The 23012-nt window shown below is 39.1% G+C and overlaps 1 protein-coding gene across 3 annotated transcripts in view; it reads right to left on the minus strand.

Moving 5' to 3' along the window:
* The window catches only part of LOC122397473, a 484513-nt gene extending 462401 nt beyond the window's left edge, over nucleotides 1-22112 (minus strand). For all 3 annotated transcript variants that reach the window (XR_006259108.1, XR_006259107.1, XM_043396627.1), the window contains exon 1: nucleotides 21248-22112. Coding sequence is in view for 1 of the 3 variants with exons in the window: in XM_043396627.1 (XP_043252562.1) it covers nucleotides 21248-21353 (106 nt within the window). In the remaining 2 variants the exon portion in view is untranslated. The remainder of the gene's footprint in view (nucleotides 1-21247) is intronic.
* Nucleotides 22113-23012: the final 900 nt, after the last annotated feature.

Here is a 23012-nt window from a genome sequence, read left to right on the forward strand (position 1 = left end):
GCTTTGGATTTCTAAATAAAAATTTATGGAAGAAACTACCGTGTACAAGGACTTTAAATAGTCGCTAATGACCTAAATGTTGATGAGACTATAAATAAACAAATAAAAAAAAAGGACTTTAAAAATACAAACGATTTTTAATATACACTTTTGGATCTCTAAATAGAAATTTATGGAAGAAACTATCGAGCACACAGACTCCGAATATACGTGCATACTTTTTAATTCACGAAAACAGCGAGTAAACGAATTCTTTTACACGCCCCCTCCAACGATCTTGTCGAATTTAATTGAAACAGATTACGGTTTCGACGCCCAGTCATATACAAAATTATGACCAGTGATATAAAAACTTGATAAGAAAATATATAGCTCCGTAGCTCGATGCGTCGTGGAAGAGTCTCACGATCCCCTTCGTGGCGCGCTCGTTTTCGTTTTAACGGTGAAATTTTGCGCGCCGAGCGTTTTTTAATTTCCACGCGAAACAGTCGACAAAGCGCGCCCCTAACGACCTAATATGTCCCGTTTCTAAAAACAGAGAAACGCGCAGGGGCGGCCGTTTTCGCGAAACCCGTATTCCCCTCTCGAAAATTAATATTCGTTTCATAAATCTTGGCCCCGGGGCGCGCGAAATTACAAAAGGCCTCGCGGAAAATCGAATCCGCCGACGAGGGTTCGCGGGGGAGGGAGGGGGGATCGGGAAAAACGAAATTATTATTTACTTGGGCGAAACTGTTCCCGTTCTGCCCCCCACCTCCTCGAACATAATAACGCCATAGTTCGCTGTAAATCACCAAAGTTCCGCTCTGTGTGCGTATTATAACTTACGTGATTCGCAATGAAACGCGTAACGACCAGAAATTATTGACACCCGGTGTACGGTGAGTTATACGCAAACAAATGGCACTGCCAAACTACGGGCCTGCCCCCCGCTCGTTGAAGTTGACCGCACCTGCATCTGCAGCTACGAAAGTTTCCGTCCGCGGCGTAAACGAACAGTTATAATTAAACAATTTGTTCCTATTTCGCCGGACAAGTGGATCCAGATACTGCGTTTTATTAAATTACGCTCGAAACGCAAACCCCCTCCCTCCCCCGGCCCGTCCATTAAAACTTTATTTCGTTCGCCGCCTCGACACCTCCATTGGAAACACGATCGCCGCGAATAGGATCGTTTTACACGCGCGAAATAGTTGAAAACATTCGTCGTTCCGACGTTCCGGTCGGTCAACAATTTTTTTTTTTTCTCCTACGCCGCATTTGACGCCATTTGCGTCGGTTTCGCGATCAAAATGGCGCGTCGCGTGGTTTGAACTAGTTCTTACTTGTCCATTTATGGGGACCAGGCAGTCGGATAATCAATTTTTAGGTTCAGATCGACATGGAATTTTTTTTACACGCGTAAAAAATGTTCCTTTATACGCTAAACCTCGGTACGAGTCTGTAAAAACTTTTAATTTCTCCATTTTCCGTAGTTAATGCGGTGTTTTCATTATTTTGATTTTTGTCAATATTTAAATAGGGAGAAGCGAAATCACTGCAAAATAAAAATAATTTGTATTTGTTTAAGTGCATTTCGAGGTACCAAAACGTCGTGTAAAAGGGAAATTATTTATACCTAATCGTTTTTTTTACCGAGACATTACAAAAAGACTAAATTTGGCAGCCTGGTCCCCTTAATTAGACGACTACGCGATTATTTCGTAAGAATATAAATTTTACTATTAATTTCATTCGACTGATTAGATATTTAGAAATTGTTTATTACGGGCAGAGCAGGTTAAAGAGTGCCGTTAAAATTTTCGTCGAAGCAAATGAACCGGAAGAAATAACGAGATTAAATCGATCGAACATTTAACGAGTTCTCCAATAATCATATTAGATTTACGGAACTTTTTTCGCCGGATCGTGCATATAATGAATAATTTCGATCGCTTCGCTGAATCGCGCGCACGACGTTGTTTATAAACAAGAAACGGGGTACAAGTAGATCACCAGGTAACGAACGTCGTTAAATATAATGGAAAAAACGAGGCACAATATTCTGCGCGTTCGAAAAGTTTGTTCAAACTTTTTCACACCGAGTAATAAATTTTAATGAATAAAAACGTGCGTTGGGAACAATTTTTAAAATTATGACGGGAGTAATTGACGATATACAGGGTGTTCGGCCGTACCTGGGAAGAATTTTAATGGAAGATTCTAGAGACCAAAAAAAGACGCAAATCAAGAATATCAATTTCTTGATAGGGGCTTCGTTAAAAAGTTATTAACAAAATAAAATTAAAAAATTTCAAATCACTCTGAAAAAATTATTTTTGGTTACGGGAGTCGATTACAATCACTTATGGTGAGTAGATATACCCCCGAAATCCTACGCACTTTTGCGAAAAAAATTCAGTAGGTGGGCAAATTTTTCAGCGAAATTGAAAAGTTTCAAATCACTTTGGAAAAATTGTTTTCGATTGCAGGGGTCAATTACAAGCATTTTTGGTGGATACACGTACCCTCGAAATCCTACGCACTTCCGAAAAAAAAATTCAAGAAGAGGGACTTTTTTGACAAAATTAAAAAATTTCAAATCATTCTGGAAAAATTACTTTCGGTTCCGGGGTTCAATTACAATCATTTTTGTTGAATAGACATACCCCCGAAATCCTACGCACTTTCGAGAAAAAAATTCAGTAGACGGACAAATTTTTCGGCGAAATTGAAAAGTTTCAAATCACTTTGAAAAAATTATTTTCGATTGCAGGGGTCAATTACAAGCATTTTTTGTGAATACACGTACCCTCAAAATCCTACGCGCTTTCGAAAAAAAAATTCAGGAAGAGGGACTTTTTTGACAAAATTAAAAAATTTCAAATCATTCTGGAAAAATTACTTTCGGTTCCGGGGGTCAATTACAATCATTTTTGGTGAATAAACATAACCGCGAAATCCTGCGCATTTTCGAGAAAAAGAATTCAATCAACAAATTGGTATTCTGGATTTTCGTCTTATTTTGGCCACTAGAATCTCCCATTAAAATTTTCCCAGAGGTAACCGAACACCCTGTATACCGTGGTAGATGAATTTTTAATAAACATCGGTCAACTAAACTGCACGTTTGTTACCTTGAACCCTTCACGACCGACATTGTTTTTATCGTAGATTCAAAAAATAAAATTAGAGGGAAGATGCAACACAACGAAAACTATGTAAACTGTAAACGGTGTTGCGAGTTTACGTTTACTTAATAGCGAAACGCCAGCACGTGGTGGTACAACAGAAAAGTCGCTGCCATTTACGAAAGAACATTTCTCTCCCCTTCGAACCTCTGTAATTACTCCCAATTATTCCCCCCGTCAACCGGGCTTACGTATTCATGCAATTTAGGCTCTTTACACCAATTCATTTGCATTTAAAAATTCTGCATAAAGTGGAGCCCGGCTACGGACAGTTTGTTACTCGCCCAGTCGATGGACGGAACTTTTAAATCGCGCCGGATCCACTGCTGGCTACGACGGAATATAATAGAGCTTTACGAGGACTTCTTCACTCGAGGAAGCTTCTTTAAAATTGAAACTTTCTTAATACCGTAGCTATTAAAAATACACGAGAATTTTCATTATCCCCTACGCCCCGCTGTTCTCGCCGTATTTGTAAAACAGAAATATTTCAACAAAGTCAGTTATTTAATCAAATCAGTCATTAATTATTTCATTTTCACGGTAGTTCTTCACGATCTCTGCTCTCTGGACGATCGACAAAATAAACATTGCAATAATATTTTTATACATTTCACTTTTTTGCTACTCCATATTTTCATTCCATCGAATTATCAAAAATGCAACGACTCGATTCCGAATAATGATTATTTTACTTACCGACGATTGTATCCAAAAAGAAATCCGTCGATGGATTTCAATTAATTTACAAATGCAATGTAAATAGAAATTGAAACGAGGGTCGTGGAACCGCGATGGCGGGCAGTTGGAGGAGCGCGGGAAAACACGATTACAGGGTGCGGCAATATTTTTCGTGCAATCAATTGTTTGGGAATATCGGTTTCGATCGCGTATCAATCGAGAGCAAAACAATCATTCGAACTAATGAAATGACCCTTGTAACGCGACACGCCGGCTAAAACAACGTTACGCGGCCGTAACGCGATATGCGTCAAAGCATAATTGAATATAAAAAGGGCGGGTTCGACGATTGCTTGAAACGCAAAACATCTACGGATCGTTTCGTTAAAGTGGGACGCGCTGTTCCGGCATTTTTGCCACTTGACAATTGCGGAACGAAATCCCCTAGGGCTTCGATTTTGCGGCAATCAATATCCTTCGTGTTCCACATTCAATAATACGCACTCTGAATAACTTCATGCTCGATATTTATCGTCCTACCGGTGTTACTGTTATCTAGCGCACGTTCCGCGATAATACTACGTATGTTCCAAACTGCCATCGATAAATGAATAATGTATCGTTTGCCGATAGTTTCCTTAATCCTATTGTGCCCGACGCGATACGTGCGGCCCCCGAAGCTTTCTTCCTTTCCAACGATTTTTACCTACTTCTTGACCAACTCTAAGTTCTAACAATGTCTCGTTAACCGTGAGAAATGTTCGTCGAATTTATTCAAAAAGAGTTTACGTTTCGAGGATCCTCGCGAAAAAAAGTGGGAATTTGAACGCGAGAAAGTCGGAAAATTCTGTAAACGATTATTAAATTCTACGAAAAACTCAAGTAACTTTCAAGCTCCAAATTGTGAGCTTGATTTAATTTCACTCCGAAACGTGGAGGATTTTTTTAACGAAATAATGGAAACGTTGAATGTACGACACGTCGCTGAAATTATTTTAAACTTATTTAAATTCGACTGGAATCTGAGTTTTCGAAGTTTCTGGCGCGTCTTCGTGCTGACCAAAGTTATCGGCCGTTCAAGGTCATCGTAAATCGCGCGACACCCCACTCCCACCCCGATGTCGAGCGTAAAACTGGTCACTGTACCGACCCCCGTAAGTCTATAGAATTTTGCTGAAAGATGGAGGGTGCTTAGACCGTACGGTGGATATAATATCCGTGGCCTTGAGAGGCCAGTTTGCTTTGATTTAAGTGTATCAAGCCGCGGATTAAACATTACTATAATGGATACAAATTTACATGGCCACTCAGGGACCGTTGGAAGGTTAGGTTAATCCCATCATACTGTTTACTTATGCTGATGCTCTGTCTCTCGGTTCTTTGTGCACACACACTCTGTCTCTCGAATATGGGGCACTCGTGACAGATGTAGCTTGTGACGTCGTTCGTAATCGGGAAAGTGGCCTTCAACGGCCAATTTAATTCGCGTATACCGTAATCTAAACACTCGTACGTTTACTGTCGCGTTTAACTGAAACGTACGATATTGGACCGTTTATTTTGAAAGTGGTGTAAGTCCATTTTTGAAAAAAATGAGATATCACGTAATTCATGCTTGATTTAATGTAAATTTTTTATGTAAACTAGTCCGTGTTTAATTTCTTAAAACATTCCCATGTTTTGTACGATTTAAATTGGTCGGTAAATGAAATTGCATAATCATCGATTATGAAAGTGGTGTAAGTCCAATTGACAGAGGTAGGTGGCTTAGCAGATGGTTGCCGATGGTTATTATGGTGTAATAACACAATGTAGAAAACATGATAAATTCATTTTACATGAAATGAAACGAGAGAATTTTGTTTCAATAAAAAATCTTCAAAATACGATTAAAAAACAGATAAGAAAAAACACTAATGGAAAACAGGTAAATTGGTTGCAAATATGTTGGATGAGGTTTCTCAAAAGTGCACCATACACTATTTTATATAAAACATCGATGAAGGACAAAGAATTTAAAACTATAAATTTATTACCTACGCGTCATGGAAGACCGCTAAAATTTGAAAAAATCGCCCTGGCGCCTTTGTACCATGATGCCAGGCCTATAAATTATGAAAAATATAAAGACATCAAGCAGTTATTACCTTCTATACCTCCGGTGCATCATGCATATTTCGAAACACTGCCACATGCAGAGCATAAGTAAATACTATCGATATCTTGTAATTTTAACAATGTAATTAGCGTCTAAAATTAAAAATATTACTTCTATTTTATGTCGTGTCATTATTTGTAAACAACATTGGATCAATATGAAGTATATTTTAAGTGATATTTGATTCTTCAAAATTGAAATTAAACGATTTTTACAATTGTCTAATTTTGAAAGTGGTGTAAGTCCATTTGCAGCCCGTAAGTATACATCAGTTTAGTAAAATACGCCTAAAACAAATTTATATAACCAAATTACATGTTGATAAAACAGTAGAAACATTGCCAGACTTCATATAATTTGCCTAAAATTTTTTAATTAACAGATATGTTAACCTTTAATTTTCTCGGAACAAGAGAAAATGGACTTACACCATTTTCAAAATAAACGGTCCAATTATTAAAGGTATACCAATTACTCCCCCACAAATAACAAAAACCATGTAATATAAAAATAATGGTAGATTGCAATTTTATTATTCTATTATTTTTATTCGAAACATTGTTAATTTTGGAAAAAAACTCGTAGAACAAGCTTCCTGGTAATACTTTAAAAGTTTAACCCTCTAATTTCCCATCCCTATGTTAAATTTCCTCGAAAATCCATTTACACTATCTAGGGATGATCCACAACTCGAAAATACTGAAACTTTGTTATTATGTAGGACATGTACAGGGTTTTTGGCCGAGAAAAATTTTAATGGGGGATTCTAGAGGCCAAAATAAGACGAAAATGAAGAATACCAGTTTGTTGATCGAGGCTTCGTTAAAAAGTTATTAACGTTCAAAGTTCCACTATAGTGCGCAGCTGTTCGCCGATTGCCGTTCTACAGGCGCAACTTTAAACGTTAATAACTATTTAATAAAGCCTCCATCAACAAATTGGTATTCTTGATTTTCATCTTATTTTGGCCTCTAGAATCACCCAATAAAATTTTTCCCAGGGGTGAAACACCCTGTATATCTACGTATCAGACAATATTTTTTTGCTTCCCAAATTCACTGTAAAGGATAGAAATTCACCCTCAAATATTTGACAATTCTTGATTTTCTCGTAATTCAGATACTACACGCGATAGAAAAAAAATTGACTTCTTAAAACTTTGTCAATTTTGTTGAATAATCGTTACAAACAAAAATTAATATCTTTTTTTAAATTTTTTATTCTTTAATCTTAATCTCGACTCTAAAACACGTATCAAATTCTAATTTTCTTTAATTTTCTCGAAACAAGAGAAAATGGACTTACACCACTTTCAAAATAAACGGTCCATATATCTACTCGCTTATTTGCTCGATAACGATTAAAAATTCAATTTTCAGACCGAACATCTTCGTCAAACGTTACCACAAATTCCAAGCATTCCGCAAGAAAAAAAACAAATGAAAACTTTGACCATAGGAAAGCCGCTCAGGTTTAAACAATGACGTCTTTCGGATTTTATTTATAATTGGATTCCCTTCGTTTCGCGTTCTGTCGCGTCTCCTTTAAAAGCTACGAAACAACAAAAAAAAGAAGTATAGAAAACTCATAACAACCTTTATAATACGAAGGCATTTATTTTTATTCCCCGTTGGACTAAAAAAGTTTTCCGAAGCTTGGCGAATGTTATTTGGTTTTGCCATAATCGCGAACGGCGTTAGCTTTCGTGCATGCGGTACTGCTTTAAAATGCACCGCGACGCTATTATCATCGCGCTTCCTTTCCAGTCTTCCCGCGCTATATTGGATTTTCGCAAAACTCCATTTATTAACGGCGGTCAACTGTATCCAGCAGTGCAGCTATAAACTGTTAAATGTTTACTCCGTTCCGCGAAAGATTAACCCTCCTTTAGTTTAAGAACAACGTGCTTAATCCCTCGGAAAGCGATTGTCAGCCATTTTGTATTTACTTCGATGTTCTAGCCTCCACGTTTCCACATTTAAAATATTTCAATTTACAAGGTGGAATCGTAAAAAATTTTATTGTTTAACCGTCTGTAATACTTCATAAAGTGTATATTATGAAAGAATTTTCAAATAATAAAGTAAATATAAAAACGAGTCCGAGCGTTTCGACGCCATCTTGGAAGCACTTCATACATCATTTCTTAACGTTCTTCGTAACGAAATTGACACGGACGAAGAACGCGAAGACACGATGTACGAAGAGCGTACAAAATGGGCGACAGGTCGAATATTTTCTTTAACGAAGTAAAAGAAGGTGCATTTTTGAAAAAATTCACGTCGACGTGAAACAGACGTTTCCGTCTAGAATGTTTTTTGCCTGTACCAATTGAAGTCTGTATATTAAAATTCATGTTTGGATTGTAGTGCAAATGTACGGTTTGGCTATAATATAAATCCACGTAGATTTGTTTAACACCGCGTAGAAAGGTCCGTGGCTCGATACCGGCACGCTCGAGCAAAGAATTTGTGTTATATTTATTTTAATTCGTAACAGTGTGCTATTAAATATTTCCTTTTGAATAATTTCTCGCGAACCGCGCGCACCGGGCAAAATTTTATTTCCGCGCGACGAATAAAAATTTAAAATTCATTCGCAAATTGGATTTCGCTCGGCCGGACCTCGGTTTCGAAATACTCCGTTAACGGATTTTCGTTCACGAAATAAAGACGAATTTTAACATTTTTTCACTTACTATACGGAAATAAAATGTTCCCAAACTCGACAATGACTTTACCCAAATTTTATTTCGTAAAAATTTCAAATTGGTTCTGCTTTAAAAATTTTATAGACTAGCCAGATATTGTTCTTAAGAGCAGCGAATGAAAATTTAAGCCTCGAATCGAAATACAAAAACGGCAAGCCAATAATGTACAAATTTCAGAACTCTGGTCCTTCTTTGAAACAAAAATAAAAATTATGCAAATTGCATCACCGGGTATTATTAAGAGCAGCAGAGAATATAAAATCGAGTGAAAATTTAAGGCTCGAAATGAAATACAAAAATAGGAGATCGGTGAACCCAAAATTACGATTGAATTTTTGTGATCGTAAGCGTTCGAAAAATGGGTAAAATGCGCCTGAAATGGAGCAACCATAAGCGCTGGTGCGCGCGAGAGGAGCCCAAGCAATGGCGATCAAAGGCAGCGTCGTGGGAGGTGACTCGTCGCGGAGAATCTCCGTTGAAATTTACGATATTCGAAGTGGCCGCACGATCCTGCGATACTTCATCAAATATTGAAGGGTATCGTGTCATAAATTTTGTCGGAGCTTCTTTGAAGTCGTTGACCCAACGCGACAGCGGCTTTGATCGCCTCAGCCAAGCTTTCCCCGCGTGGACCAACGCTGGACGGGTTGCAGAGTTTCAGGCGTATTTCTATTAATTTCCAAACGCTTAAAAATTACCAAACAAAGTCTCCATCCTCGTGTTGTTCTCGATTTTCGACTCGTTTCTGTATACAGAATCGTCCGTTGAATTTCCACGCGACAGCATCCCTGGATATTCTTTACGATCGTGTGAAACGACTCTTATTCTCGTTACCAACTCTGAAGAGTAAAACTCTCGAGGGGACGGTCTTGCGTAAGATCTGTTTTATGAGAGCCAGCTTCTACGAAGCAATAATGCGTGGGAAGATTTTTCGTGCAATTACACAGGTAATGCTTCTAGAAGTTTAATTTTAATAGAAAATTAAATTGAGAAAAAGAACATTTGTAAATCGAAATGTTGCTGAAAACTTTCCAATGGAATTATGACGAAAAGAGGGATAAAAGACGCGCTACGAACGATCGTAACGGGCGAGGGACGTTATAAATTGCGTCAAATTTCACTATTGTGAGACTAATGCGAGTAAAGTGTAATTTTGCGGCGATCTGATCATATTAAACGCAAGAAACCGCGGAAAAAGTCGTCGTTAACGAAGAAGCGCATCGGGGATCGAATGGCGTTCGCTCGAGAGCACGTTAAATGGAGGTGTTATTTACGGATGAGAAAAGATTCACACTCGATGGACCAGATGGCCGTATTAGTTTCACGGCCCCGGAAAAGAACCAATGTTTCAAAAGAAACGCCAAACGATGGATTATGATTATGATTCGCGAAGGGATTGGATGCAAATGTTCGTTCCGTCGATGCTAAATTAAAAAAGTAATGAACGCGCGGGGTTGGTCCGGGACGAATGGTGCACGATTAAGGAACGATCTAAAAATAAATCCAAGAGAAGGAAAAACATTTAATCTTCGTTTTCGAGACAATTTAATTTGAAACTTTTGTACCTCGTTCCGTTTAAAATCAAATAAGTGAAATTTCGAATTAATTTTTCTTATAAATAGTGCGATTAATAGCGTACTATCAGAGCGGTGAAAAATTAGAATTTCCAATAATCTTAGCGAGCGTAAATATGATCGAATTCGACGTTGGTTCGAAGTGTTCGTAAAAAATATGTAAAATGGTTGAAAGGAAGTTTTTATTCCATTACGTTCGGGGAAATCGTTGGTTCGTCGAATTCGCGTGTTTCGTCTGGGCAACCAAGATGCAGAACGTTTATTTTTGTCGTTAGAATTCGCGCTGCTCCAGTCGCCGCTAGAAGACGCCTATTTTAAGCGTATTGTTGCTTCTAGGAACGATATCATAGAAAGTCTCGCGATGAAATACGTCTAGTCGAGCAACGGAGTAGCCAAGTTGAGGGGACTCAATTAGACAGAAACGAATTTAACGTCTCACGAGCCAATTCTTAGAATTTAAAAACCTCGATTATTACTGTAACTTAAACAAATTTCATGAGATATTACTACACTGTTAGAATTTATATAGGAAAATAGTTTTGTTCTTTTTTTTTAATTATAATAGTATTCTTAAAATTGTTACTCAATTACAAAATGGCTAAATGATAACGACTGAATTTAAACGTTCCACCCTTTGACGGACATTGTTTCTATACAAAGCACATAATTGAAAATGTTTGGAATTGATCCAGTCAGACATTCCCAGCTGTATTGCACAGGATTGTCTATGGGGGATTATTGAAATGATGAATGCATGACTCGTATAACTCCACGCCATAATACATTGTTGAATTATACAATGCAATAGAGCGCAAGAACAATGGAATCAAATGCCTTCGGACTATCGTTAAAACCTAACAGAAGGTACGCCAAGACGTGCCAACGTTATCTCTAAACATTCTCCCCACAATTAAAGGACACCACACGGAAAATGTAAAATGGCCACCGGTTAAATTAGCTAAACTTTTGATATGATGTAGTTCGTTATGTCTGGATGAAAAGTTCCAATGGGCCCCAAGCTCGTAAATTGAACAGTTTCCGAGATACAAGGGATCAAAAGTCAATAATAGTACTCCTCATTCTAGACTACCACGTTTGAGCATATTTGGGTGTAAGAAGCACTGTTGTACACTGTCCATTTATTTCACCCCTTAAAAAGTAATAACCCCCCTCAATAGTAGTACTGTGGGCCCTTAAAAATTACCCCTAGACTCCCTGATCCTCTCCTGCAAAAAGATGATGACTATGAATTACAGATGGGTACTTCGTTGGTAGATAACAGCCTTAGAAGACTAAAAGTTTATTTACAATTTTGGGAATTATACCAAAAATCAAGTTCTTATTTCTCACATTCCCGAAAATGAACTGAAATTTATATATTGGAAAAGGTCGAGGATTGTATATTGGGAGTGGATATTGGGAAGTCGGTCGAGGATTGTATACATATACAGGGTGCGGCCGAATAACATGTACAAGCGGACACGAGGTGGTTCCTTATGAAAAAATAAGAACAAAATATGGAATAAAATTTTTTCATTTAAAGCTTAGTTTTCGAGAAAATCGAGTTTGAAAATCCTATTCGTACGTGTGCTGTATCTTTAGAACTGGTCTCCCTATAGCATGAACTAGAATAATTGCGATATATGCAATACTTTTTCTTTTAAGAACAAAAAAGCAACCGAATGTATGAAAATACTCAGTATTTTTTCGTAAAATAGCTGTCATTTTGCCATTTTTTGTTTTTTTGAAAAGATCCTAGTTCATGCTATAACCACACTCATCTACATTAAGAATATCGTTGGTTTTTGGATTTCGGATAACTTGTTCGCAAGATATCACATACGCAGTCGGGTGCCGTTCGTAAAAACTGTTGTTTGTTGATTAACAAAAACAGCGTAATTAATAGATATTATGCGTTGCAAAAATTCGTAAATATAGCTAAATATATAATAAATGTATCTACAAACCCCGGAATTAATCGCTCTTTAATAGCCCGCAAAAAAAATCACAAAGATGTATTTTTCGTGCCTACAAGGTAGAATGGCCCCTTAACGTAGTCTAGAATAAGGCGCACTATTATTGACTTTTGATCCCCCGGTATCTCGGAAACTGTTCAATTTACGAGTTTGGGCCTATTGGAACTTTTCGTCAAGACATAATGAACATATCAAAAGCTCATCTAATTTAACCGGGGTCCATTTTCCATAAGACCTGTGCGGGGTCCATTCGCGCGAGAACGTCGAACGAGCTTCGTTTCTATTTTCTCTGACGGCGAAAAATTAAATTGAATCTTTATTGTGTATCGTTAGCGGGTTAATAACTCGGGGTGGAACGCAATCCCGCCGCTGTTGATTTTCGTCTTATATTGGCCTGTAGAATCACCTCCTAAATTATTGGCCACCTGTAGGTAAACACCTTGCATACTGATAACGCGATTGGCGCTTTCGAAACTCTTGTTTGGAATAACAAGAGCACAAACAAGCCACCGATACGTAGAACTAATTCGATCCAGGCTTGGGATTATAAAGAAAAATCTTCAATATTTATATCCACGTTAATATTTACGCCTAACCTCGCGACACGGTGCTCGTATTATGTAATTGCCACTATCGATTACCAATAACGGCTGAATAGAGCCCGTTCGATTCTGCGGCGTGTTCCTCGAAATTATTAGTTTTTCGACCGGCATCCTATTACGCTTGAAAAGAAAGATCATTTACAAATTTCTCTCGTTTTCGTTCACTCCGGATAGCGATCGTTTGCATTATCGTTAATCCCGTCATTACCATAAAACGTGTTCGCATCGAGATTAAACGAGCCCAGCTTTCGTAATACTTTTCCTTTTTCGAATGCGTTTCCGTTCCATCGAATCCTTCACGTCCCAGTTGGCGTTTTAACTCACCCACTGTTCGTTCCTCAATTTTTAAATCTGCCTTTCACGTTAGAGAATCGATAAAACGGTTTAACCTGGCACAATTTAAACGTACAAGCAGTCATTTAACATCTAACAATCAATTCTCTTCCATTTTCCTTCCAGCGAAATCGCACTGTTATTAACTTGACCTTCGAATAACCTCGAATACGGAGAACACTTAATTCGAGAATTTAATATAGTATCAAAATATTTACAAAAATATCGATGCTCTCCAAATGTACTGGATTTTTCATACCTAAGAAAAAAGAACCAGGGTTCTTATTTTTTTTTTTTTTATATTACAAAAAAAATAGAAAAATGGCGACCAGAAAGATTGACGCAAGCAACAGTAATTGTTCTACTATTTACATCAAAATGTGTTCGTTAACACGGGGTAAAAATTATACGTCAGTGAATTCTTATTACATTAACCGTAGAGCAGAAAACACTCGATGGAAATAAAGACGGGTTACGCTACTCCCACGCTCAATGGCGCCCCAGAATTGTCGCCTAGGGTTGCGCGCAGTCAGCTGAGCGTGGCGCGATCGGAACGTCTCCTCTAAAGCGAATGCTCCCGACTATGATTGTATTAGAATTTTCTTCACCGATAATATCATCGAGCGAGATAATTGGAAACTGAAACTTTCGACGATTCACGACGATTCAACTATAACTTTCAACATAAATGTTCACAAATCTAGTTACAATATTCTATAAAAAATATAGTTTCTTGCGTCCTCAGGGAACTTCTTTTTTTTAACTTCATCCTGATAGAATTCAGGTAGAACGTAAAACACAAAAAAAAGCCTCTTTAAAGTTTGTAAGTTATGGCTAACAATTCTATACTTGGATATCACAGAAAAGTAGCAGCAGAAGCTCGACTTATTTATTTTCCAGAAAGAAAAGGAGAGATATCCCCGCGAAGCACTAAAATAATGCTCGCTTTCTAACAGTATTTTCTATCCCGGACAACATCGAGTAATTCAGCTAGTAGCGCAAAAGGGTGGATATACCAAGACCGTGAAACTCCGCCGTCTGCTGTTCGTTATATTATAAAAAGGAATAAAATGTCCAAAGTGCTATTGAGTATACCATCTATGAAAGCCGAGCAAAGCAGCTGAATCGTCGGGAAGAGGAGAACCATTGTTCGAAAACTAAAGAAGAACTCGCGCACTTCTGCTCCAGATCATGCAGAAATGACTGCTAACAGTTCTCGAAGAGTCGTTTGTCCCGAATCGCACCACAAAACTCTGCGTGCCGGAATTTTCGTAGATAAAACTACGCATCGATAAAATGAAAACTTACTTCGAGATCGTGCCAACCGAGAATTCTTCGACGCTAAGTAATATCCGTTCTTCTGAGAACAGGTTCGACACCATTCGTCCATATGGACCACACTGCACTCTATGTTTCGCGTAGATAGTTCTACAGGCTGTTCCAAACTACGTGCCTTTCAATGACCGAACGCGGTTTAACAGACGCGTGATTGGTTCACTTATAGACGATCAAAAAGTACGTATAAATAGTGACGCCTCGATGTGTCCACAAACAATAGAAAATGGCCTATGCAGATGGACAACTGTACCGCGTTCGCGCATGCGCGGCCGCGACTCACACGTCTTCAGTGGCCAGTGCAAGAACCACACGCGAGAATTCGGAACTGTACTTCTATTCGCGGAGAATTTGAATGTACCAAACAGTATTAACAACAGTTGAAGCGTACTTTCAAAGCAAAAGTTAAGATCCTATAAGAGGATATGGAGGAAAGAAAATGGCGTCGAAACGTTAGACTAGCAAAGTCACCAGACGCGAATGCCTTAAAAAATGTGTGGGGATTAAGATGAAACAATTGAAATTAAAGGTGTATAATTACATTTAGAATTAAATAAAAATCTTAACAGTTTCGGAATATTCTTGGTCTCCCCAGTAAGAAAAATTAGTCTCGTTTTCTCACGCGTGCAACTCAAAATTAAAATAATGACGATTATTTTAATAATTACACGAAATGGAATTAAAAATAATAGACCATCCCCCACTAAGAGTGGTGGAAAACAGTTGCTGACTAGGAAAATGTAGAACGAAACGTTTTTGTACGAGCTTTAGTTTTCGAGATAATCGAGTTTGGGAAATGTGCGGAACAAGCGCGTGTTTCATTAACAAATTTAAAAGTTTATAACTCTACGTATTTCTCTCTTGTATTTATACGAAAATTGGATAATGTTACAGGGTCGCGTTGATGAATGCAATCTACTGCCCAATTCCGTTTATTTACGTAATTTACGGACTACTGAAAGTACTGACCAGCGGAGACCACCAGCTTTAATACCTTCTTGTAAATAATAAATTATTCTGTAGACCGTATTTCCATATCTATGAACCAATGAATGCTTTAAAGTCTCTGATTACCATTACAGAATATTCTTTGTGATATTGTAAATTATGATTTAGAATTGATTCTCTTTAAAACGAAGTCTCGTGGAATTTCACTTCACATTTTCGATTTACATTTTAAAAAGCACCTTCTTAACGTTTACGTTATACTTCGAGACACCTTGTCAAACTGAGCGTCAAGAGTCAACAGTGATATGCAAAGTCTAGCCCGCTGGTTACTCTTTTTATCAATTTTGCACGACCCGGGAAACAAAGTTAAAAGACAAATTAAAAACCGTGCAAAAGAGTGGGATCTTAGAAGAATAATTTACTATGAATTGCTAAAGCCCAACGTAGACTTTTTATTGGAAAATGAACTTCACAAAATAAACCATTATTCGTTTTTATTAGGAAAAAAAATTTCACTAGGGTCAGGGAAGACCCTGAAATTTCAAACCCAAGTCTTTGTCGAGTTTTCAAATCGTGATATTCCCGGGAATATTATTCTCGAAAACCGATTCGAATCGAAGAATTGAAACGTTGCTGCCGATAAAGCTACCAGTTTGAACAGCAATCGGTGAGAATGGAGTTATTTCTCGGGGGCAGAATCGTCTCGAGGAAGGCACTGGATACAGAAACAGAGGGGAAATTTTATTCGCAGCAGTTCGAACGCCTCCGCGGAAGCGTACATAGCGATTTATCCGCTGCGTCGTGAAGAAGGTGAATTCTGCAAAGTTCATTAACTTCTCGCCAAGTGCGATACAAGATATCCCAGAATTTCCTGCGTGGCTCTACGACTGGATAATAAACGCCAAGAGTATCTTTCGTACGTACGAGCACGACTGGGATGTTACAGAAAATACTAAACCTGCCTATCGAAATAAACCATACTTACAAATACGTTATTCGATGTAATTATTAAATTAGAATTCCATCGTCTAATTGTATTTATTCTGTTTCAATGAAAAAAAAAACAGCTCTCGTAGAACTCTTTGAGAGAAATAGAACCAGAGATGTCGCGTTTCAAAGATCGAATAGTGCAAAATGGCGCTGGTCGAGGCAACGTAAAAATGAAGCACTTTTTCTTTCAAATTTCGAAACACCGTACCTCCGGTTCTACTCGTCATAAAGAATTCTACCGACATCTTTTTCATCGAAAAAACATTGAGACAAAGTTTATTTCGCATCTTTTTGCAACAATTCCGCAGTTTCGAAGACGAGACGCAAAAACTGAAACTCCCTTTCCGCGTGAGAAAATACGTTCAACTCGCGTCTAAATATTCCCATTAATGGGATTGTCTATTCCCCGCTATTGTACTGTTTAGTAGGTGCTCGAATTCGAATGCTTATTGATATTAGTATATTCATGCTCGTTATAACAACATTTCGTGTATTAATACGTTATTGGAAAGCTCGTTGTGCGATGTTTAGATATTAGTTGTACAACGATCGAAATTTCGCTTGTTCCTGCGCCATTATCGGGAAACAAAATTATAACACTCTAATTATAAATTCAATATACTGTTCGGGGACTGGCTCCGTCGCAACGTCGCCTCTTTCGAACAAAAGCTGATACAATAATGACGACGACGTCAAACGTGGATGAATGAAATTTGTTACGTTCAAAGGACCAGCATGCTATTGCAGAGGAATACAATTGCTTTCGGAACGATAGCTGAAGACCATAGATCAGACACGTCAAACTCGTTTTTGCTCGAGGACCAATTTGCACTTCACTTCCGTGTCGCGACCCGCAGATGTACAATTATTTTACCGCGGTCAAGAATAATTTATAGCCATTGTTCGGCTGTACTAGCCTTTACGCCTTCGTATCGCGATCGACCGTCATCGCTGTTGAAAAGAATATAAATATTTCCGCGATAATAAACGAAAGAAAGAATTCAAAGAAATCGAATCCAAGCGGGGAAATTTTATTGACGGTCACCGAGTTACAAAAACATTCGGTTCCCAGAAAGACTGGAGCCGGCTACGTTCGACTTTGCGCAGAATAAGAATAACACAATGTGAAACTTATTTGTTCGATATCTTTGCCAATACATTTGTGAGGTATTTCTGCTTGAAATAAGACCAATCACGATATAATCAACGTATTTAACTAGATTTTGTACTATATTAGAAATAGGTTAAAAACGAAGTATATGGTGTTTGGTCTTGTTTTAATCAGAAACCTCTCACAAATATATTCGTAAAAGTTGCATTAAAAAAAAATGAAAAATAAAAAAAGTTTCATTTTTGCATTATGTACTATATACTGTCTCGTGGACATTCGAGCCCAGATCAGAAATATTATGAAACTTTACTAATATCCATGAGGACCTCAAAAAATTTACCACAAACCTGGAACGGACCGTACGAAATTTAAAGAAAATGAGTCACGCATTAAGCACGTCCGCCACAGATGATGATAGTTGAAATTAGTTTTTGCCGCGGTTGTGAGTGAATAAATTGAAGTTTTGAATTGCGCGATACTTCCCGGGACACCTTGTTGGAAACTTTTTGCGACAGCCTCTCAGAACTCCCAACACGGAAACCTTATTTTTCCCCTCGTTTCGATTTCACGCGCGTATGCTTACTTCCGCCCGCTGTATGCAAATATTAATTTGTAGCGTCGAGCTGCTGGACGAATTGTTGCTACAATTGCGACTCGTGCTCACGGAACTGGGTTGCGAAAATTAGGATAACGAGGAAACGATCGAGGAACCTCGACGCTTCTTATCAAACTTACCAACCATTTTGCGTGCTTTTATTTTTAAACGGAAGATAGATCTTGCAAGCATTTATATTTCAGTCGTCTTCGGGTGGTAATAAACAATTTACAATTATGTGAAAAAATATTACAAAAACTACACGTTACATATTAATTCCTATTCCTATTTATCCATAAATATAAAATTGTAGAAATTTCACTTTTCATCGTTAGATACTAAATGCACGAGGGGAACGTTCGTTTGTATTGCGTGGAAGCACAGGAATGCAAGCTTCCATAAGATCAAAGAGGCTCCGTTCGGTAAACCGAACAGAAACTCGTATCGCGAGCTTCCGCGTCACCTTCTCCCCGAATGTTTGTAATTGTTTAAAAAGTTATAGACTTTGTCATTAACGAATTTATGGAACGATCTATAATAATACAATATAGAATATACAGGGTATTCGGCTACCCGTGGGAACAATTTTAATGGGAAATTCTAGAGGCCAAAATAAGACGAAAATCAAGAATATAAATTTCTCGATAGAGGCTTCGTTAAAAAGTTATTAATGTTTAAAGTTTTACCCGTACTGAATTTTTTTTCTCGAAAATGCGCAGGATTTTGGGGGTATGTCTATTCAACAAAAACGATTGTAATTGAGCCCAGCAACCGGAAATAATTTTTCCAGAAAGATTTGAAATTTTTTAATTTTGTCGAGAAATTTCATACCTTCTCGAATTTTTTTCTAGAAAATGGGTAGGATTTCGGGAGTATATCTATTCAACAAAAACGGTTGTAATTGATCCCTGCAACCGAAGATAATTTTTCCAGAAAGATTTGAAATTTTTTAATTTTGTCGAGAAATTTCATACCTTCTCGAATTTTTTTCTAGAAAATGGGTAGGATTTCGGGAGTATATCTATTCAACAAAAATGGTTGTAATTGATCCCTGCAACCGAAGATAATTTTTCCAGAAAGATTTGAAATTTTTTAATTTTGCCGAAAAATTTCATACCTTCTCGAATTTTGTTCTAGAAAATGGGTAGGATTTCCGGAGTATGTCTATTCAACAAAAACGATTGTAATTGATCCCCACAACCGAAGATAATTTTTCCAGAAAGATTTGAAATTTTTTAATTTTGTCGAGAAATTTCATACCTTCTCGAATTTTTTCCAAGAAAATTGGTAGGAATTCGGGAGTATGTCTATTCGCCAAAAATGCTTGTAATTAACCCCTATAACTAAATATAATTTATTTAGTATGATTTGAAATTTTTTAATTTCGTCTAAAAATTTCACTACCTGCTCGAATTTGTTTCTCGAAAGTGGGTAGGAATTCAGGGGTATGTGTATTCACCAAAAATGTTTGTAATTAAGCCCCGCAAACAAAAATAATTTTTTCAGAATGATTTGAAATTCTTTAAATTAATTTTTTAATAACTTATTAATGAAGTCTCAGTCAAGAAATTGATATACTTGATTTTCGTCTGATTTTGGTCTCTGCAATCTCCCATTAAAGTCTTTCCCAGAGGTGGCCGAACACCCTGTATATCAAGATATTATTCTCATCGATTTGAAGCATTTGCTCTGTAGCTCCACGAATAGAACACCATCGAACAACTAATCGCGGCTAAAGCAGGATGTGTTAAACGAAGCTTTACCGATGAGTCCAAGTCGCAGATCCGGGATTACGCGAAAAGGGATTCGAAACGTTTCTCCGTTTCCAAGGTACCACTCGCAGAATCAAATATTTCTACGCTTACACCGGATTAATACTTCGATACTAATAGCAAATTATCTCTCGAATTCGGTTACGTGCACTAAAAATCATACTTCATTCTTACATCGCGAAAATAATCTTCCTTTCTTGATAGAAAATGACGTTAACGATTACGTTCGCTCGCCGCGTAGATAAATCCTCCCGAAAAATGAATGGCAACGCAGAGCAAAAAATTGCGATAAAATTTTAGGTCAGTTTACGGAAATAAAAGCACGCGTATTCGTTTTGTGCTAGTCAAACAGAAGCGATCTGAAATCTCAACGTGGCAATGCATCCAATCCATTCCGATAAAAAAAAAAATCTTTTATACAAAATCGATCACTTCGTAACTTTTCTGTGTTTCGAAATTCAAACGAATATTGAGAATAATTAAACCATGTAACGGAAAGGAGGATCCAGAAACACGATCGAACGTTGGAAGAGACTCGAAGCATATTTATGATTATATTCTACCATCGAAGATGAAACTTGGAGAGTTCCGTAATCGCGTCATAAAACGATAAAATTTCCCGCGACCGAAAGCCTGTAAAACGCAACGGTAAATAATAGAATACGTAAACGATTTGTCACTGTCTTGGGCACAACTTTCCAAATAATTGATCTAATTGTTTTGCTGGTATTAAATCCGCCGTGCGACACAATTGGGCGCTTGTTTATCACTGACGAGTCCAAGTTGTTGCACGCTTCCGGGGGCTGGAGTAGCAAGTTCCGCAAATATCGTGAAACATATTCACGGAACACGCGACAGGACTGGCGTTTGTTGCCTTCCGCGGGCGACTCGAGAGCGTATTTTTTGTTTCTCCGTTTACATCGTGCAAGCCGGGCTGAGAACACTCGAGAACTTTCCACTCGTGTTCACTCGTTTTCCAGTTGTAAATTTCTTCGCGTATCGCGGACCATCGGTGCACACGCGTCCTCGCATTCCTGGCCCCTTCTCGCGGCGAGCGTTTTCCGCGTTTCTTACCGCCTCCTCCCCGACAACCTCTAAATTTTCCCAAGTGTTCGTAACATCCAGCGGGTACGTAATTCTTTTGAATTCACGCACGACCCGTTTCCACGGCCGAACCGCGAGTCACGTTTCTCGCGTGCGACGCTGAATCCGTGTCTTCCCCCTGACCCCCTTGTCGCAACACTTCCCGACAAAAACTTCCCGGAATAAAATTAAAAAAACAAAACACTAACCTTTAACGCCTTGAAGAACCTGGAACGGAGCGACTAGCAGCAGGAGGATCGTGGCGATCGTGTCCTTCCCCTTAGTCCTGCTGCGTAAATCCCGTCTGCCGGCCATCCTCGACAATTCGGCGAACTCGAAAACAAACCGTAACGCGATTCGATACTACGCGCACCACATATGTCTCACCACTCCACCGTGATCTATCTCTCCTGGCGGTCACACGCGGCAATCACACCGAAAAACAGAGTTCGCCAAGAATCACACCGGTCCGATGGTCGCCGTGGTGACCGCTGAATCCGTGCTTCTCTCGCTGGGGTCGGCGATCGGTCTGTCGGACATCTGATTCCTGGCGCTGAAAGCTGCCGCTGGCTACCTCGGGAGAAACGGATGCGTCGGGTCCGGAAGGATGCGCCTCTCGTAGCGGTCAGGATCCGTTGAGGGGGGGGCCCCGCTAAAAGCGTGTCAGCGTAACACAAGTAAAGCGCGGAGCACGTGCACGCTCGATAGAACGGCGGGCCAGCGTGCCGGTCGCGCGGTGTCGCGGTACAAAGAAGGAACAGAGACGGATTCCAAGGAGAAACCGAGAAAGTCGGGCACCTAGGGGCGTCGACAACCGCGAACACGAAGGGATCTCTCCTATGTGGGGGATCGGTGGAACGATCCCGTGTATCCGTCGTGCGTCGGTTTTTGGTTAGGTACGTCGAGATACGTTGTCGCGGACCGACTTCGATTCTAGCGTCGAATGCGTCTGGCCGAAAAAAAACCGCAACCGACCGACGAGCGTTAGAGATAGAGACAGCGAGAGAGAAAGAAAGAGAGAGAAAGAGGGAACGAGCAACGACGTGCCGGGAAGACGAGACGACGCGAACGCGATACGACCGATTCGTACGCTTACCCGAAACTAAGCGATTCGTGGCGAACGGCGCGCACCTGTCGTTCCGCGGGTCGCTGCGCATGTCCCAACGAAGGAAGCCGACTGCTTGCCACCGGCAGCTCGTCCCGTCCGGGGTGGGTGTAGATACGAGGGAACCGTCACAGTCTCTGCATCAACGCGGAAAGGTGGTGGGAAGTCCTGCGCTACGAATTAAGCTTTTTCCCCTGCAACTTCAACCTCTGCTCGACCGCGTGGCGCGCCTTGCCGCCACCGAATTCCTAATCGCCAACCCGCCAACTCCTTCCGCCGCTCCCACCGAAGAATTTTACGCTCCGACGATTATTTCTTTTTTGGAGAGGGAACGCTTCATTAAGAGATCCTCGTTGCCCCGTGCCTCGTGAGTTTTTAAAATACACAGTAAGAATGCTATTAACGGGCAGGAATATTCCCAGTAATTTTTAAATGTTTGGTTAGAATGACACTTACAAACAGATTTCGTCGATTTATGGTACCTCGGTCTACTTTTACCGTCCCTTTCGCGCAAATAGCATGCACTTCTTTCCTTGCTGGTAGTAATTGCATAAAACTTGGATCACGGTATTTAAATATCAATGAAACGTAAAAACTCTGATACGTCGAAACTCTTGAGTTTACAATTCGCTGGTTACCATGTCGTAACGTGCGGTGTTGCCATTGGTCGGTGACGAAGATCGGTGGGTCATCTCCGCCAATAGCGACAATGCATGCGAAGATAGAGCCAATAGACTGTAAACTAGGGAATATAAACACTTGTTAGCCTGTTTCTCGCAGATGGGCAATGTTTACAATATGGCGGCGGTAACCTTCTTAAAATATCGTTGCAAAAGCTTGAGATATATCTTGCGAAATATCAATTTTTT

The sequence above is a fragment of the Colletes gigas genome, unplaced genomic scaffold (genome assembly GCF_013123115.1).
Source record: "Colletes gigas isolate AHSC1104 unplaced genomic scaffold, ASM1312311v1 Colletes_gigas_Sc00009, whole genome shotgun sequence".
NCBI lineage: Eukaryota > Metazoa > Arthropoda > Insecta > Hymenoptera > Colletidae > Colletes > Colletes gigas.